Genomic DNA, 20,743 nt, shown 5'->3' on the forward strand with positions numbered 1-20,743 from the left:
ACATGAGTCAATGGCAAACACGAGCCGGCAGCATGAGGCTCGTAATGACGAGCTTGTGTTCGAGTGGCTACGGCTCAGGAACCAAAATAAAGTTTAAAAATGAAAAAAAAAAAACCTGCATGTGGACCCACGGGGCCTGAATGTCACTGACAGGCTGTGTGTCTTTCACAAGTCACTTAAGCTTTTCTGCTTCTCTGTCACCTCACTCTATAAAATGGAGACAATAAATGTGACTTGCCCTGTCTGCATCACAGCATTCTAGGATCAAATACAAGTGAAAATGCTTTGTAAACAATAAAACTAAATAAGTTACAGAGATTATTATGCTCACTAATAAAATGTGCACCTAATAACAACTACAGTCATCATCATCACCGACGTAGCATCAGTGTTTACCACCCACTGTGGGCCAGGCATTCAGCTAAAGGATTTAATCCCCACCACGACCCAATGAAATAAATTTCATCCCAGTTTTATAGATGTACATAAACAGGTTCAGAGTTGTTAAGTAAATCTTCCAAGGTACCACGTCTAGCAAGTCAACAGTTCCAGAGATTTTAGCCGACACAAATTCTACCAGGCAAATGGATGAGATTAAAATATTTTCTTGTGCCTTAACCACGTAGCAAATTCGCTCAAGCCACGCATATCCATAGCGCTGTGCACGTGACATTTCCTAACGGCACGTGTGTTGCCTGTTCATGGTGTGATTTTCTTAATTATTCATCTTAAATTTAAGTGTGAGGTGTCATTTTTCGGTTGGTCACGACCTCCTCAAACTAAAAGAGACGTGGAGAAATAGCGAAGGTCTGCAAGTGCGCCCGGAGATAATTAGATAATGTCATAGGGTAAAAGCAACAAAAAAAAAAGGGTGCAGCTCACTGGATGGGAGGACTGGAGACTGAAGGTCAAGCCTCAGTTCCGCCCTTATGTGCTCTCAGGGACGGCCGTTTTACAACAATAAAGAACCACTTTGGTCTGCTTTTGGTTCTATGGCTCTACTATTTGGCCTTTCAAGTCTCTCCCTTCCAAGCGTCTATCAGATTAATTTGCACTTATCAGAGAGGCCCGAGAACATCACGGGACTTGTACAAGGTTCACACTGTGTATCATTTGCAGAACACGATCAATCACCTGCCCTGGTTCCTAACCAAATTCTCAGTCTTCTCCACAACAGCTTCTGAAAAGAAGCAAAGTGAGAAAAGGCACAAGAATTTAGAGTCGTTTCACCAGGACGTGTGAAAAAACGTATTAAGGATCATTTAAAGGAATGGCTCAAATGTAAGTGAGTCCCATTGGGAGCAGACAGATGAGGACATAAGTTGGTCACTGCAACAGGAGTTTGGGAGATGCATGAGGAAGGACTTCCCAGCAGATCTCTACATCACTGGAATGCCAGTACAGAACAAAACCTCCCCAGTAAGGACCAACTGGCCACTGGTATCTCTATCCTCATTGCCCTGGAGGCCTCCTAACTTACATAGCTCTTTGCTTCTGCCCTTGCCCCACACGTTCTGTTCTCACCAGCATAACCAGGATGGCCCGTGTAAGATCTAACTCAGATCATGTGGTTCTCCTGCTCCAAACCCTTCAGTGACTCCCATCTCTCATTCATTGTGGGTTCTAGGGCACCTGTGCCCTCCTCTCTGCCTGGAACACACGTCCCCTAATACTCATATGGCTTGTTTCCTCCTCCTCCTCCAAGTCTTCCCTTAAATGTCGTCCAGGGACCACCCTTCATTAAATCCACAGCCATCCTGCGCTCCGGCTCCCTCATACCGCCTTGGCTGTCTCCATGGCACAGTAACTAGCATATTACATGTACTTGTTTCTTCTCTGTTTCCCACCAAAGGAATATAAATTCCTTGAGGATTGGGACCAATTTCCGTGATTTTCTTCATGTCTGTTTTCAGGGCACCTAGTAAACATTCAACAAATATTTGATAAACGAATAACCAACATCAAATTACCAAAAACATTTTTAAAAACCATATTAAATTATTTCTAATTGAGTTAAGAAAACGAAGCTAGTGACCTCATGGGACCACGCTGACAACAGCAATCTGTAATAGGTAAATCGATGTTGTCACCTAAGGTGTTTCTGAAGTCTCTTCAACCCTTAATTTTCTAGCTATGCCAACTATTCTGACTCCAGTCCTTGCAATTCTGATAATACTGCTGACTTACTTAACAAATTCTGTTTCATTAATTGGCGGCACGGAGATAAATTCCGTCCTGGCGGGATGAGAAAAGGAGAGATTTCCTGGGACTCTACTAGGGCCAGGCCTGTACTAGAGCTTTATGGTCATATTTGTCCGCATTTACAGATCAGGAAACCGAGGCATCGAGAAGGAAAATAGCATGTTGATGACCCCAAAATGGTTAAGCCACAGGTCCCCAAACTTCACTGCTTCAAGCATTGTCTCCATAATTTTTCCATGGTGCCTCTAGAATAAAAAACAAAGCAAAACTAACAGTGCTGTTGATTAAGCAGTGGGACCATAAACATGGGCTAAGTTGTTTGGCCGTAACAGTTTAGCACCTGCTGCACCGTTACAGTCCTTCTCAAACCTCGGAATACAACTGCACGTCCATGGCGCTTGCTTTTTATCACCAGAATCCCTGTATCACAAACACGTGATGTGATCAACATATCACCAAAAGGAACGTACCCACCTGACGTTTGAACTGTGAACTACCTTCAGCTCACACGCCACGTGGTATCTGAGAGATGTCTGTGTTTCCCCTGACATTTTGGAATAACTTGCAATGCTCCAGGGCATCGTCACGCCCAGTTTGGGAGATGTGAAGTTAAGCTGCAGAACTTTATCTGAACCCTGAACCCTGCCCTAGGCCCTACTGTTTCTCTGCCTTGCTTTCAAAAGTTTCGTATGTGGCCAAATTAATGGGTTCCAATTACAAAACTTTAGTGTATAGATATCATTATAGATTTTTTTCAGGGTCATTCCAGGAAAAGCAACTACTGTTCTGTTGAACATGGATATACTGACACCAAGATATTACCGCCTTGTAGCCTACCTACTTACTTAAATTTCCAACATTAAATGTTCAACACTTTGTGCCTTGACTACACACTTGCTCCTCCTTATTTGCAGATCCTTTGTGAATTTGCCTACTGGCCAAAGTGTCTCTGTAATCCCCAAATCAATCCTTTTGCAGTTATTCACCAACATGTGCAATGCGGCAAAATTTTTGAGTCACTCAATGTGCATATTCCCAGCTGAAGGCAAACAGTGCAGCGTTCTGCTTTCTTATTTCAACTTTTAACCTATAAACAAGAATCCTTTCTGCCGTCTATTGAGAGCCACATTTTTTCCCCATTTTTGTGCTTTCTTATGGTTATTTCTCTGCTTAAAATGCTTCCAAATGTAGTTCTTCTGAACTGTTGTTTAGGGTTCTTAGATGTCAGAAGGTAGTGATGTTCCAGAAAACAACTCACTTCTTAGATAAGTTTCCCTCAGGCATGAGTTACCGCCGGCCGTGCGTTCCACCTTAATGTATCAATAATACATATTAAATAAAGTGTCTTTAGACAGAAACACACATGAAACAAACTAACATATTCATCAGTTGATGGAAACGTGGCCCGAGGCTCACAGGAGCCTAACCCTGCATTTCCCCTAGGAGCGCTGTTTCAGAACTCTCCAGTTCAGGTTTCACAGCAACATCGTCAACCATAAACCACTGCAAACAATGGGAATCCAGTGCATGCTGTTGTGCCAGACTTGCCTGTTTCTTTTTTCAACCACCACGTTGGGGTGATCAGAAAATTCTGAGGAGGCCGACAGATCACCAAGGACAAGCTTTAGTAAGAAGCAGGCAAAAACTAGTCTTATGGAAGAGACACGGAGCAGACCTGTTCCCAGAGAGACGTAGGGTCCCGAAGGTGAGGCTGGAGCACAGGAAGGGCAAGTTCTGCCTGCTTCAGAGGGTTGCCTGGAGCTGGCCTGCAGTGCCTAGATACTCACATCGCCATTAAATATGCACTGATTGCTGAGAGGCAGGTTGATGAAGGATCTGACTGTTCAAGGTCCTTTCTGCATTTATTTTTGCAAAAAACAAATTTTTTTTCTTACTTTTCCAAAGCATAATCAACACTTTGGGAGGGAAGGAGGCAAGTCTAGTTCTGCTGGGAAAGAGCTCTACTTATCTTTCTTTCTGATTTAGTGCAATTTTTTTTTAAGTAGACTTAATCATTATACTCAGAAGTAAACCAAGAATTTCAGTACAAAATGAAGCCGCTGGGTGCTGAGTGGAGAAAGATTTTAAAAATAACAATTTTTACATACTGTACTTTTCTCCCTTCCTAAGTTTTAAAAGTGGTGTGAAATCCATCCGATCAAATCACTAGAAATGTTGAGATGGAGGGATGACAGTTCATGTAACAAAGATACGGCATTTTTATCTAAAATTATGTTTTTTTTTACAGCTCGTGAATGAATAAATGAATGATGGCTATGAACTTCCTCAGCCTCCCAGATGAATAGTTGTCACAAAAATGTGAAGGCTAACAAAGCAGAAAAATGGCAAAAGAGGGAATATGTCTTGAGGATTATAGTGGAATTTAGTGCCAAATGCCTTGAAAACATAACTCTCATGGTCTATTACCTTATTTCACAAGTTACTATAGAATGGAAAAAATGATGTAATTTGTTATGTGCTTAAAAGGCTGACTACCTTCTCCTCCAGTTCTCATATCTTTTCTGTCTCCTTCCTATCTCTATAGGTAACTGCTTTTCTTTTCCCCCAACATACATAGTATTAAACACTGCCAGACAACACACCATAGTGAAGGAAAAAAAAAAAAAAGACAGCCTTTGCTTTCCCAAATATCAGTCTAAAGAAGGTAACAGACATACAAGAAAATAGCGTAATAAATACTATCATAAGCAGAAGGAGTTACAAGGAGTTAAAGAATAGGGTCAATATTTTGGAGGGAGAAAATTGAGGGAAAGAAGATTTGAAACAGGTCTTTAAAGATGGTTAAGAGTCTGACAGATCAAAAATGGGCAAGTTAGAAGAACAGGAAATACATCTGACAGTCTCCAAAGTCCAAAGTTGAACGTCACATTGTTACAGTTAATTAGCATTGTCTGACACGATTTATGCAAGGCTCTGAATTAATCATGGAGTTATTATGAAAGAAAGACGTATTTAATTTGAGAACAGTCAAGCTGCTTAAGGATGAGATCAGAAGATGCTATTTGTGCTCCCGAGTGAAGAAGTTCAGTGGATGTTTCAGGACAAGCTCTAATGTCAACAGAAAGGGGAGAGAGACTCTTTCTGGTGATGCTCTCCTCCACCTGCTCAGGTCACCTTGGAAGCATCATGTTGTGTTCTGGGTACCACAGCTGAAGAGGACCAGGCATAGGTTTATTGACTTCAAAGATACCAGGATTTGGGGGAAGAATTAATGCCATATATAAAATCCTTGTAGAACTTGGTGTGTATTGTGTGGAGAGAACCATGTATCACAGATACTTCTTGAAACATCTGAGGGACCACACACAGAAGATGAATTATTTATTGTTTTGCAGTGTTTGAAGGGATGTTAGAGAAAGTTTTTCAAGATGCACTCAGAAGATAACTTGTGATTCTGTTGAGCTGCCTCCGAGATGACAACTCTGGAGGCTGAGGATGGGGATACAGCCCAGGGCTGCCTCATCCAATATGGCAGCCACCAGCCACATGGAGCTACTGAGCACTTTAACTGTGGCTAGTGCCACACGTCAAAATGATAGTTTTGGACACATTCAGTTACATAAAATATATTATTAAAATTAATTTCAGCTGTTTTTTTGCTTTGTCAATGTGTCTACTAGAAATACCAAATCATGAACGTGGCTCCCATGATATTTCTATTGGATAGCATGCTTTAGGACTAGCGCTGCTGAAGCATCGCGTCCGCCTCTGTGTCATCGATTATGCTTTTGAACATTGAAGTTTATTTGAAGAAAGAATTCTGTGGCTTAAAAAACTGTTCAGAAACTATTAGGCCAAACTGTTGATAAGGCAAGGAGAAAAAAAAATTCTCCTCTTATTATGGAATATTACACGGCAGTTAAATGGAATGCAGTAAGCTACATGTCTGAATAGAGAGAGATGAAGGCACACTGTGAGTGAGAAAAGCAAGTTGCAACTAACGCTGAAATGAGTTTTAAAGTCTCCTGTATTACGTTTTCTAGTGTGTCTACATATAATGGCAAAAGCAATGGTTTGGGAGGCTCAGATCTACCCGACAACAGAAGACTGAGGTTGGGAAGCTGGTGGAGTAGGCGACAGGGAGAGGTTTGCTGAAAGGTTATTCAGCTTTATTTATAGTGTCTGAATTACCTTTTACCAGGAGAATGTAGCCAGGAATCGCCTTATTGTCACCATCATCATCATCATGACTATCATCACTGTCACTGCTACTAAGTGGAGTAATCTCGTCTCTTTCCATTCTGTGGCTTTCTTATCCTCTTGGGGAATAGCGTTAGCAAGAGGAGCATGTGGAGAATGGCAGAGGCACCCCTGCGCTGATTTACCACGTAAAACTAAATAATTAAAACACAACCAGTAAATTCTCCGGGGTCCTTACGCGAAGCTCCAACCAGCTCTGAGCTCCAGAGGCGCACATACCCTGATCATCAGCACGGCCTTCCTGATGTCCCGAACGCCGTCGTACACCAGGCGGGAGGCGTCGATGAACTCGTTCTCCTCAAACGGTTGAGGGACGCTGGCACTCAGGGCTTCGATGGCAACCTCTACTTGCTCAGCAAAGCGCGGCATCACTGGGTCGAACAAAGTGAAAAGCAGTGGATTAGGCAGCCGTCCTTCCATGCTCCCTTGTGGCGGCCCCTAGAGGAGGCGGCAGGCTGTGGACATTCCAACATTTCAGTGGAGCCGGGCGCCCACCTGTCCAGTTTGGGGCGGATCCAATTTAGTGGTCTTTGTGCTACTCACCTGCAGCAGGGGAGGCAAACCGCTGCTCCCTGAATGGCGATGGCATGCAACAGAGCAAGTTTCGGAAACCTGCGCAAGGTAGTGCGGTAATAAATACTGTGTGTGAGTCCAGATTTCATGTTACCCTAACCTGAGCTGAGTTCAACTTCTGCTAGTTCCTAGCTGTGAACCCTTGGCCAAGTCTCCTGAACCCTTCTAAATCTGTTTCTCTGTCTATAAAATTGGGATTTAATGGGCTCATGCACACAAATGTGGAAAGACTGCCTAAGAGGGGAGAGGGGAGACCCCAGGATTTTCCAGCAGAAAGGCTATGAAAAGAGATCAACGGACTCAAAGATAAATTTGATGTAGTTCCATTTTACCAGGTTTGTTGATTGCAAGATAAAACGCACACAGATATACACACATTTTGAAACGGATTTGAATTATTTATTTAAATATTAAATTAAAATTAAAAATGTATTTAAAATGCAGACTCCTCTTTCAGCAAGGACACACTGGAAGACGGCGGAAAGAAAACCCAGTGGAATATCTGGAATACTTCCACTGGCTACTTTAAAAATACTGCCGATTTACTGACGCTCAAAAATGAAAATTCAATCTTTCAGCTGTTACCTTGTAATAGTCAATCCATATGGCAAATGGAAGCCAAAAACACGATTCATTTTATTTACAAGGACAATCAGAGAGAAACATCATTCATCTATTTCCATTTTTAAACTTTCACGCCTGATTCGTTGGTACAGTCATTTTTATCCTCCAAGGATACATTAACATCCGTTTTAATCCCGATTGTGAGAAACTCTGCTAAATTACTTTACTCCCTAGGGTCAGAATATTCAAGATAAAACATTCCTAGAAAAATGTATTTCTGCTAGGAAAAGTCAAACATTATTTTTTTTTAAAAAAGAAGGGCCGGAGGAAAATGGAGTAACCAGTCTTTCACTAGAAATGGTCAAAACGAAAGCATGGCAAGAGGTGAATTTCCTCCTGTGAGTAAATTACTGAGACTGGCTCTGTACGCTATTTGAATTTTTCATTTGGGCCTTTGAACTGCGTTTTATATAAAAGGAGTTTGGAGACACCGAGCCATATTGCTGCAGATATGAATCAAATAAAAATATATTTCTAAAAACCACCACGTTAAACTCAGACCGTTTCAGCTATCCACTTGTGATGGGAATAGACTGTTTCACGTGCTACATGATCCAGAGAGCTGAAATCTACTTCCTTAAACATGAAAACATTTTTGGATGTGTTTGACATTTTCGTCTGAGTACTTTTCTTAAATGAAACTGCAAATTCATTTCTTTTCTCAAACTGAACATTCTAAATAATATTAATTCCATTTGCTGTCTAAGCTGCCATCATGACCGTCAACGATTTCAGATTGATACGATGGCACTTAGCTGCGCAAAGTTTCATCCCTTTTGTATAACTGACCAATGATTGGTACTCCCACATGTAGGTAAGATCAATAGTCCTTTAAGTCAATTAGGGAAAAAATAGAAAAACAGACGAAGGATTGGAAAGGCAGTTCACAAAAAGGAAATCCCATATTATTGATAAATACATAAGACGCTTGAGTTCACCAATGATTGGAAAAAATTACAGTGTGAACAATAAGATATCATTTCAAACCTGTTGGGGGAATGGGCAAACAAATTAAAGCTTAAAATATCCATCTTATTGAGCATGTGGGGAAAATAAGAAAGGAACCCTTCTACTATAGATGGAGCGAAAATGGAAATGCGCCATTTTGGCAAATGCTTTGTCAAACTCTAGTAAAATGTAATTTTCCAGTCCCCACCCGTGAGTTGAGACATTAGCTAGGGCTTGGAGGAGATCCTGGTTAGGAGCCTGAGGACACTGGGGACCCAGGAATGTCTTTGTGTCTCTACAGTTAGATTTGTTTCTTGTGAGGTTGACTTTTCCAAGAGTTAATAATAACAAGTGTTATATTTAACCCAGGAATAATAGCTACGTTAAGGGAGTTCTTTCAGCTCTAACCCAGACCTATTCAGAGCCCTCTAACTCAGGACTGTCACCTGCTCACCCCAGGTTCACAGATAATACATCTGGATGGGATAAAATGAACTGAAGGATATAAATTAGGAAACAGACAGTATATTATAGCGAATAAGCCCTGACATCAAGCATTGACTGGGAACAGCAAACTGAAAAGAGACGTCATTTGTAAGAAATTTTTAAACGCACAAGAGTACTGTGCATAATTAAACATCCATGCATTTTTATTACACATGCTGTGAAAGGAGAGATGCAACCTTATGTTACGGTGGTTATCACTGAGAGTGGAAGGGATAAGGCAGACATCCTAAGGAGGCCTCCAGTGAATCCTGATTCTGAAATAAGTAATAGTGGGAAGCAGGTATCGGCAAATGGTAATGTTCGTTACACGTGGGGGTGGTAGTTATAGTCGTCTCTGTTCCTTTCGTTTCTTTGAATCTTTTCAAAACTCAGATGTTTTAGTAAGAGATAAATGCATTATCCTAAAGGCTGTACCCCGCCTTATAGAATAAGGCTCTGGGAAAATAAAGTCCCAGCTCACGGCCCAGAACGTAACAGAAGCCAATGTGACCAACAGCCACGAGTGAGGCAGCCCCTCAGGAACTGTGCCTGTGAGCGAATGCTTGACAGTCGACCTTAAGAACTGTCAGCTGGAATCCACTGCCCACCCCCCCCCGGCCCACTGGACCTGCTGCGTGAAGACCTTTGGGGGAGTCTAAAGGGGGAGAGGAGCTGTGTTGCTTTGTTTTGTTTCTGCAAGGTCACCCTGGGGAAGACCAGGGAAGAAGGGAAATGCAGGAGGTCACATGCTGTCCTTCTCCATCTGCCTCAAGCCCTGACTCTGTGCCAAGGGAGACAGAAGAAAGCTAAGCTCGAAAGGGACCATTTCCCTAAGGGATGCTCTGGGGCCCCAAACACATCCACTGTTGCTCTGAAACCCCAGGTTTGGAGAAGGGCGTCCAGCATGGTGTAAAGAATCTGGAGATTCAGGAGGTGGGGTTTTGGCATGAGCAACACTTGGTATGAACAAGTGCTGTGGGCGCGGCATCGTCAGAAGAGGCAGAAACAAGAGGTTGGGACAGAAAATGTCATCAACCTTACAAGGAGGGGAAAATGGTAGAGGAAGAGGTGTGGAATCTTTACTTTTCAAAGAGGAACTCAGAGGGCAAGATAGCATTAATATCCCAATGACTTTATTACGCTCCCCAAGACGGTAAAATCTAGAACTTGAACACATTCAGTTTGATACTTATTGTAACTGACAAGACGTTCAGTTTTCTTACCAAAAGTCAGTGTTTTTCTGGATCTGACCCTTACGAAGCCCCTCCTCCACGCTCCACTCCTCCGTGCATTTGGTGCCGATTTATTTAGGGTTTAGCCAACTGCCACTGCTCCTTAACCAACATACCTTTGCTCCCCACATTTTGCTGCTCTCTTTCCTGTTTCAGTTGTAGCCTGTTTAGTTTTCAAAGTGATAAGACAGCAGAACAAAAGTTTATAGGACAATGATCCATCTTGACAGAACTTAAGGTGTTAGTTTCACTATGACTTCTCCCAACACTTGAACCGTGAAAAAGGTAGACACTCCCAAAGTAACACTGAGACAGAAAACTTCTCAAAGGACTTCAAATAGGTTGCCGATCCTGCCTCTCCCTAATTAAGACAAAACACAGCATCGCCTTTGTGATTCACACATTATATATTAACAGAGTTTCTGATACAGGGTTACATAAATAGAAGCTTCTTTCTACTTTCTGAATTTCATCTAAAAATGTAGACACCACTTTTACTGCTATTTGTCAGAAATCCTGGATCGCTCTTCATAGCTTATGCCCTGAAAGGGTGATCAAAGTTGGAAATAAAGTTTTAAATTCTTGCGATACTTCTATATGTGGAGTGCACACGAGGCCACAGGATGATGACATTCCAGGAGTAATGAAGTCAGAGTTCAGCGAGCAGATAAAAATCACGGTCGCCCTGTTCTAGCGCGGATCGAGATCCTAAACCAGAGGTGAGGAAGATCTAGACTGAATCCTCCTGAGAGACTTCAGAGGTGGGTTTCAGAGCACAGGGTTTCACAGCACAGCGATTCAGTTATCCCTGTCTACAGATTCTCTTCTCATTCTTCTCCATTACAGCCCATCGCAAGGCACTGAACACAGCCCCCTGTGCTACACAGCAGGACCTTGTTGCCTATCCATGCTTCCCTTTGACAGAGAGGGGACTAGAAAAGTTCTTTATCAAGATACGAACTCAAACATCTGACACCTGCCTCTAATTTCTATCTGTCTCTGTCTCCACACCTACTCCTACACATACTCAAGTGTTCCAATGAGGCTGAATTATTTATGTCTTCAGATGTGTCAGGGACCTCTTCTATGTCATGCCAACATGTCCGTGATTGGTTTTTTCTCTCATACCAAAATGTTCTTCTTTCTTTGGCCCTGGTGAATACCTCCTCAATTGTCAATTCCCAGTTTAGAATTGACCATCACTGTGAAGCCTTCCTTGGCCCCCAGACTCTCCGAAGTTGGTGGTTCTCCACCACTGCATGGCACCCTAATTATGCACGCGCTATTAGACTATTAAGTACACTGCATTCGGGTCGTTTGGGTTCACGTTTCACACGGGAATCACTTTCCGGCAGCGACCATCTCTTCTTCACTGATTGCATCTTCAGCCCTCATTTTGCTTCTAGCACAGCTCACCCACCCAGCGGGGAGGAGAATGGGAACGAAAAGAAGGGGGTGTAGGGAGGAAGCCATTTGTCATCGAGCACTTCAGAGACAAAAAGAGCAGTGTCACATTTCACCTATCAAGTCTCTCTCTTTCTGCCCATCATTTTCTATTAGTCCACTAATTTTATTAAAGGGTTTCATGAGTCATTAACCCAGTTATGAGTGGACATTCTTGGCTTGGTCTCGAGGGATCCTTCAGAAACCTTTCAGGGCTGCTTAAGTAGGTTCTTCACCACTGAGCATGGAGAAAGGCTCATTGTTGTACCCTTGACTGGTTCACTGAGCCCAGACTATCATATCTGCATGCACAGGGGTCACCTGATTGCGGTGAAGTCCAACAGCACACTCCCTTGAGTATGTTCCTCAAGTACGTTTTATTATAGGGACAGAGAAGAGAAAACAGACCAAGACCAGGCCCCTGATCTATAGAAATAACTAATCTAGTATGTGTTAATATAAAAAATAAGAGTATTTGAAAAAAAAATCTAGAAAGCTAATAATGCATCAGGACCGGGATTGAGTTGTGGCCAGTTCCACTGCCAGGACCTGTAGAAGTACCCTTGCTGCCATCACAGACAGGCGCTATGCCTTCATTTTAAGAGCGGAAGTTAGGTCATGAATTTGGCTGTCATGAGAGTAACTGGAGCCAGAAAGTACTGATGTGGGGACTCTTGGAGGGGTGGCAATTCCAGTATCCCCCTCCATCAGGAAAGTACGACTTGATGGTGTTCTTTGTAAGTAACGCATTTTTTCCTAAAAATGGTTTCTATCAGACTCTGCTAAGGAATTTTTATTTCAGTGCCCCCCGCCCCTCGATTAGATGTGGGGGTTAAGAGGAGAAGAGGACATAAAGGAGAGAATGCTGGCAGCCACTGGGGGCCTGAATTTGCCCACAGAAAGTCTGACTGACATTTACAGACTCTGTGCGTACTCTGACAGCTCAGCACATCCATGAAGCATCATCAGAGAGTGAGGATCCTGTTTGAGGCTGAAGCTCCAAGCCATGTTCAGTTGTAGAAGCAAGAACTGACACAGACTGAAGCTGTAGCAACACATCTGTTGCCTCGGTACCACTCAAGAATGATGGAGGACAGACCGTAGCATCTAGCCACCAATTCACGTTGACTCAGTCACTTGAGTAAAGAACTTCAAGTCATTAGAGGATATTCTAGGGGACCTCTCCCCATTCCAAACAGGGACCTTTCAAAATCCTGAACTCAGAATCTTTTTTTAGGGCTGCTTAGGTTTCTACGTACTGGACAAGAAGGAAATACTCACATGGATCTCTAAGTCTACCTCACGAAGAGTGGCCCTTTCATTACTGCATGTGATTTATAGACCCGTACACGCTTAGCAGAAGTAGACACTTTCTTACAAGTACAAGAGTGGCCATAATCTTGTTGAAGCACTTGGCTAGGGTTTCCTGTATCCTCCACACCTTTACTTTTGATGTTAATTTTGCACGCTTGCTCGAATATGGGTCATAATTTTCATCACCACTCAGCTTCTTCTGAGATTAACGTTTGAGTCTTTGATCCTAAGTCAAATGAAATGTTCCTTAGTTACATTATCAGTTTTCTTCTTCCCTCTGACGTGTGCACTGTTGTCTTTGAATTACTAGTAGCTAGCTCTGTCTTGTTTCTCTATGTACTTTCTCAAATCTGTCCTCTTCTGTTCCAATTCCTCTCTCCAGTCACTTTGTGCTCAAATTAGAGACTCTTTCTAAAAAACCTCCCGGCTTAACCTAATATTCTTGTGAAAGTATTTTCCTTCTTTCTCAAACATACACCACTATTTTTATATTAGCTGACTGACTGAATTTGAATCTTGATTAAAGGGTCCTCAAGTGTTTTTTTTTAATGTGAAGGGTGGAGTGGAGAAATAATATTTAAGTTCTCTAAATTTAAATCATATTCTGTCTAGTCCAAGTGATACACTAGCTTTACTGTGCTTTCTCTTGGTAACTGTTAATCAAGTTAGATGTGAGTCCTGGAAGCCAGGAGCCAGCACAAAAGAAATACAGCTTGCTCTTCCCCCCATTCCCTGGTGACTACTCATCAGCTGTTTCTACCTCTGCAACCATCAGCATCTTCCTGGCAAGTCCTGATCCACACCATGTGCATTCTTGGACTTCTCTTTCGTCAGAGCCAGTCATCTGCTCCCTCCGCTGGAGTTCCTAAAGGCTGCCATTTTCATAAATTCATGTTTGGAAAATTATCATGTACATTTCAAACACCAAAATCAAATTCAAGTTCCAGAAGGCCATACATAACCCATGAGCTGAATTGTTTGATGAAAGATGAAAAAGGACTGCTTAGAAGAAGAGAAAAAAAATCCTCTAAATTCCATCCACGGTATCCACCCTAAGAGACTCGGGCAGCATCCATCTGCTTTTGTCTAGACACAAATGCCTTTCCCCAGGGGAAGAAAAGGCTGGCTTGGAAAGTTCCTATATTTTAAAATAAGCATTTCAAAAATAATCACAAATGGTTTATAAGTTAAGAGGAAAGGATGGCACATTTAATTCTGAAACTTAAGGAAGGAGTAAAGAATTGAACATGACGCCCTATTTAGCTGACAGTATTTGTGGAAACCAAGCTTGGTAAATAGTTAATTTTGGCATCCGTGAGGTTTAAAAAATTAAGATACAAAACAATCGCTAGGCATTTACCGCTCTTGATCTAAAAGATTCTGATCTTGATCATTAAGCATGTGATTTAAAAAAACAATCCTAAAATAAGGTATTATATTGCATCAGTTGTTTTTCATTTACATTAATAAACAGCTTTGAGCTTCAGCTCTAATCAAGGCTGGAGGAAATGAAAAGGTAGTCTCCGATCTCAAGGGGTTAATATTAAATTAGGAAGCAACACACACACACACACACACACACACACACACACACACACACCCCTCTAGATAAAAAGCAGAAAGCAGACAGAGAAAACAGATGCATTAAGACAGACATGCAGGCAAACACAGAGTGTGCAACACAGGGCAGAACATGGTAGGCGCCTACTGGGTGACGATGGAAAACAGCACAGAGGAGTGGGACTGGCTCGTATGGTCAGAGAGCAGACTTCTCCTCTAGGAGGAAACCCGCTCGTGCTGGAGAATGTGTAAAACACAGAAAGGAAAATCAGGCAGGGAGGTCATTCGGGGGTCACTTTGATCAGAATACACAGGATTTTTCTGGGTCTTATAGCCATCTGTTATTTCAGGTCCTCCAGCTACAAGAAAGCGTCTTATTTTTCCTTGAAAAAAACTATTCCAGGACTATTCTAATGCTGTGCTGCATGTGCCCCCAAACAAGTAACTGTTGGCATATTCCTCCTTCCTTTGATTCAGACACCCATCACCGACGCGGGAGGGATTCTGGGTCAAAGGAACTGACGGCCGTCTCAGTTGCGCACAGTTAATACATCCCGGCCACCAGGTCCCGTGGGCTCCAGCTCTGGCCCTCCCCAACAAAAGACACAGGTCCTTCTGCTCCTCCACTGCCACCGCCATGCATGCTGGTCCCCGACGGCCTTGAAGTGAGAGAGAAGTAGCATGTCCTCGTCGGTCCGCAGGATGCTGAGCCTGAGACGTGCCTCATGCCCCGCTGGAAATTCATGCCTTCTTTTTGGTTTTACTTTGACAACCGGGTCCTAGAAAAATGCTCTTTCTTCCACAGTGTTGCTCCAAACTGATGGCACATAAATGTGTAACTGTGAGTCTTTCTTTGTCCACCTTGTCCCATCCCCTCTTCCACGTTAGAGGTTTATTATTAAGCTAAAATTGTTTCTCTCACTTTCTCAAGCTGTGTTTTCTCAGAATTCTTCTGCCCTCGTCCCACTGCCCTGAGCATTTGCTTTCAGGATAAAATGAATAAATATAGATATCAACAGCCATCAGCCAGATGCCTACAGTCTACGGAGCATGTAGGTTTCAGTCGTATGGGAGAGGCTTTGAGACAAACTGCACACCGCCTGCTTAAGGGCTACTATGTGAATGCAGTTTCCTTCTCGTTCTTCCTACACTTCTGACTTCCCACCTCCGCTGAAGACCACAGCCACCACCAAGTAAGACATTTCTGCCATATGGTAATCATTCTGACCTTTCAGAGAGAAATAAAATGCTTTACGCGAATAGCCAAGGGTTATATTAAAATACATTTAAAATATATTAGGAGGTCTAGGCTGAATAATCTGTCATTACAGCTTATGTTGAAATTCCTTACTTTCATAATCTAATTTCAGGGTCAGTCATGGAGAAGTAATGGACTGTAACAGTCCTTCCTGTCCATAATACATATATATATATTTGTCTTCCCAATAATCTGTTCCTACCACCTACTTCTGGTAATGATCTTACTTCTGTCTGCACCCCCCACCTCCAGCCGCAGGAATGAGCCGTTCCCCCAGACCTGTCCAGTCATTGAACTTGACCCCACTAACAACAGACATTGGTCCAGTGGGATAAGCATACCCTAAGATTGCTCTCTGCTGATGCATAGGAAATAAGAGGAAAAGAACTCTATTAATCTTGGAATCTTGAGCTGTAGGCCTGGGACTGTTAGTGGTACGCTCTACTGAAAAAAAAATCATATCCTAAGTTTTTATATTCATTAAACCAATGTCTACATATTAAAAGCTAATGATGTGATAACACTGCTGTGGACCCTGGGCACTTACTACAGACACACTTTCCTCTAGGAGCTAACAGTCTCATTGGGGACCCACTAAACGTCCAAAGACTCAAAGACATACATCCTTGTTGTCTCCAGCTGAGACCTGAGTCAGATCCTAAAGGATAAATTCAACACACAGATGTAGAGGAGGAGGGAGACATGGAAGAGATGACAGGACGGAAAGTGGGAACAGCCTGCATGTGTTTTGCCTGCAGAATCATGAGCGCACCTGTCCACCCGGAGCAGAGGGTTTATTTATACAGAGGACTCGTGAGCAATGACTGTCCACGTTGAGCGCAGTCATCAGGAAGCCAGGAAACAGTGCAACGTACATCCCAAGGTTAATCCGACTGGCCACACTTGGATGACAAAACCTCAGGCAGTACATGAGATGTTGAGGCTCGGGGGCACTAATTTGCGTGAGGCCACACTCAGGGGGCAGAAGTCGAGGAATTCAGTCCTTCTGATTCCGTAGCTGGATTTGTTCTACCACGTTGTACCGACACACGGCTCCCCTCATTATTACTTCCAGGTTGGGTGCTTTCTATTTGCTGACCCTCTTACACTTACACACAATACATAAGACTGATGTAAAAAAAAAATCTCCTTTATGAAACCTTTACATTACAGAAGCATGAAAGGAAAAATTACACCATCTCTACTAAGTGAAAAGGCAATCTCAAAAAGCTACGTACTGTATGATTCCCACTATATGACCTTCTAGAAATGGCGAAACTATGGAGACAGTGAAAAGATCAGCGGTTGCTAGGGGATTGGGGGGGGGATGAATAGATGGAGTGTAATGGATTTCTAGGACAGTGAAAAATACACTGCATGATACCTTAATGATGGACACGTGTCATCAAGCGTTAGTCCAAATGCACCAGAATATACACCAAGAGTTAATCATCATCTTAGCTGTGGACTTGGGGTGATTGGAACGTGTCAATGTAGGTTCATCGATGGTAACAAATGTGCCACTCTGGTGGGGGAGGTTGATAACGGAGGAAGCTATGTGTGTACAGAGTCTAGGGGACTATGAGAATTCTCTGTACCTTTCCCTCAATTTTGCTATGAACATCAAGTTATTCTTTAAAAAACGTCTTAATAAAAAAATTATACCATCTGTTTGGCTCATGTGTTCTCTGCAACACTGGAAATTTAATCTCCATATACAAAGGGCTCGATATCAACATCCTCGTTAAAAATCCTTTATTTTTTTCCTGTTCTTTTCTCGTCCCATCTAAAAAGGGAATTGCGGGCACCGTCTCAAAGATCTCTCTCTCAACCTGATCACGTTCACGATGACACCAACTTGCATCAGCTATCAAATTTTACAAGAATGGCATTGCAATATAACCCATTCAGTGAAGAACGAGCGACTCTCGGTATATCTAAATGTCATACCACTGAATGTCCTTTCTCCCCTCCTCAACGTTCCACTGCGACCTGACGTTGTAAACGAGATCTCTCGGAAGGCGGGTGTCAGCAGGGGCGCGCTCACTCCCAAGCTGTTGGCAACTGGTTATAATTCAGGCTTTACTGAAGAGCCCATCTAATATGTAAGCTATTTAATGGCTCCGTTGTACTTCAAGTTCATTGCGTTTCCATCAGCCCGGATGCGTTTTATAAAAAATAAGTAGGTACATTTTTATATAATGTTGCCCTAAAATGTTGAGCATACTAATAATCTACAAAATTGTTTTTTTCAAATGTAACTCAGCATTCTTGGCAACAAAAACAGCGCTCTTCAACAAAACGTACTTACTCTCTACTAAGTCAAACGATTGATGGAGAATAAACTACAGACGGTCTTGTCACTGTCTGGGTCCCGCTCGGCTTCCAGGCACTCAGCGAAGGTAGTCAGGCGGGAAAGGAGGGACCACTCTCCCCCTGCCTCATTTAGATGTTCAAACAGGAGCTGGCCTGTGTTTGCAAACTCCTTTAGCAGCAGAGTCTGGTCTAGTCAAGACTTGTTGAGCATGCTGTCTTTTTCCATTCTTTTTATTTAATTTTTTTTTTTTTGCTGCTTTTTTGTAATAGGCTCTCACTCCACTCCCTTTACCAGACCCTGTGGCCATAGTGTATGGGCTCAATTTTGCCTTGTTTAAACTTGCTCCTATTTTGGACAATTTCTTTCCCTTGTGGCAGTTACTTTCAGTGGAGTTTATTTTATCCACCCCAAGGACATCCAGCAACATCTAGAGACACTTTGATGGTTACAACTTGGAGTGAGAAAGGGAAGAGGTCCCACAAGCCGCTGGCAGGGTGAGGTCAGGGAGGCTGCCACGTGCCCTGTAACGCACAGGGTCGCCTCCTCCACCCCAAGGAAGAATTCGCAAGACCCAGGTGTCAGTGATACAGACTTGGCGAGCTTCTGCCTCAGGGTTGAATCTAACAACGCAGATACAAAACCGGGCAGAACCTGGCAGGTTGGTGTGACAAGGCAAACGAAAACATGACATTTTGTCTCCCATGTCCTCGACACCTATTTTTATGACCCAGAAATTCTACTCCTAAGTACTTTCACCCTAGACAAATCATTTCTTTTTTCCTCATCCTTCTTCTTGGCACCTTCTGCTCGTTGCCCACTGCCTTGTGTTCTCCCCAAAAGAAAATGTATTCTCAGGACAAAGTGTGATAAGCTTATATAAAAAAAAAGGGACCAATTCTATGGTGCTCTAAGATTTTTTTTTGAAAAAAGCCAGGAGCAAAACATGAGCCCAAAGGTAGAAATCTGGGTATTAGTGATACGTCTAGAGGGGTTTTATTTTGAAGATGTGGGCCTCCTTCTCACAGACAGACGCCAACAAGGGGACTGACCCAGTCTGTAAAATCCATATAAACAACAAAACTCGGGAACCCACAGTCACAGAGCTGATCTTAGGTTCTTCCTCAAACTCCCTGTGTCTAGGACACTCTCCAGAAATTTTAATTAGCAACCAGTGTGTTAACAGCTAAAGTTTTTCTGCCTTCATTTCTTTGACAGCCTCTCCAGTTACTCATAAAGAACCAATATTGTTCTTGTTTAGGATAAAGAACAACTGGGGACAGAAGCAACGTAACTGATGTGTCTTGTATGTTCCAGTTGTTAGCCCACTAATATACACTTTCCCCTGACAGGCATTCCTGCATTTCCTGCTAGTTATTTACAAACTGCCTATGTCAGTCGCTTTTACCTGGCTGCTTCCCTAGTCATCGTCAACAGATCCTGAAACATAGGAAGGATCCAAATGTCTTGCTCATCTTCGCTGCTCAAATAAGAATTGGATGTGGACCTCAGAATCAGGAAGGCACCTTTAGTTCCGTGCCCAGAGTATTCAATCACGGCCAGGAAGGGCTGGGAGGAGAATTTTAAAAGCTCTGACAATTAATAAACAAGAACAAAATCTTGACTAGCAACAGCCATCCAGGATGGATTGCTCTGTTTCACTGATTTTTTTGTTTTTAGTTAAAAAAAAATTCAGCCAGAATATTATTTACATTTTAAGACTTTAGGTGACTTATTTACAGAACAGAAACAGACTTAAAGCCATAGAAAACAAACTTGTGGTTACCGGGGGGGTGGGGGGGAGGCGGGGGGGAGGCAGAGGGGGCGTGGGGGTGGAGGGATAAATCGGGAGTTCAGGAATGCAGATACTACTATAAGTAACACAGAGAAACAGCAGGGCCCTGCTGTGTAGCCCAGGGGGCTCTGTTCAATACCTTGTAATGGCCTGTGATGAAGAAGAGGAGGAAAAGAAACACATACAACTGAATCATCATGCTGTACCCCAGAAATTAACACAACGTTGTAAATTGACTATACTTCAATACAAATAAACGAATAAATAAATACATAAATAAAGACTCCAGGTGAAAATTATGTCAAAAAGAATTCAATCAACTAAGCACACTGTCCTTGCCTTTACGTAGATTTCAAGCTAATGGGTACCCCTCCTCCTGTTCATCAAGGCCCCCCAAGACGCAGTAAGAAAAAAATCCCATAATGCCTCTTGAACGCTGCCTGACTTCTCTGTGTGCACAAAGTCACCCTGCAGGTCAGCAACGTGCTCTGTGGCTCATCGGCCACAGTTATCCTTCCGACAGGCCATGAGCAGGCCTGAGCGGAGAGCTCTGTCTCCGCGTCCTCCCCGCGGCTCTGACACGACTTACCCAGGGTCTGACGCAAGGAAGTGCTGCTGAGCGTCAGAAGCACCAGGGGAAGCTGCAACTTTGCAACAAAATGAAAGTAGTGGGCTAGGATCATTCAAAGGTCCACAAGTGACACATGCTGGAGAGGCCGTGGGGAAAAGGGAGCCCTCCTGCACTGCTGGTGGGAATGCAGCTTGGTGCAGCC

The 20,743-nt window shown here is 42.9% G+C and overlaps 1 protein-coding gene across 4 annotated transcripts in view; it reads right to left on the minus strand.

Annotated features, from left to right (window-relative positions):
• Nucleotides 1-20,743, minus strand: part of CTNNA2 (catenin alpha 2) — a 933,346-nt gene that overhangs the window by 61,659 nt on the left and 850,944 nt on the right. For all 4 annotated transcript variants that reach the window (XM_072951563.1, XM_072951564.1, XM_072951561.1 and 1 more), the window contains one exon: nucleotides 6,643-6,794. In XM_072951563.1, coding sequence (XP_072807664.1) covers nucleotides 6,643-6,794 — 152 coding nt within the window. The remainder of the gene's footprint in view (nucleotides 1-6,642; nucleotides 6,795-20,743) is intronic.

Source organism: Vicugna pacos, chromosome 28, assembly GCF_048564905.1.
Source record: "Vicugna pacos chromosome 28, VicPac4, whole genome shotgun sequence".
NCBI lineage: Eukaryota > Metazoa > Chordata > Mammalia > Artiodactyla > Camelidae > Vicugna > Vicugna pacos.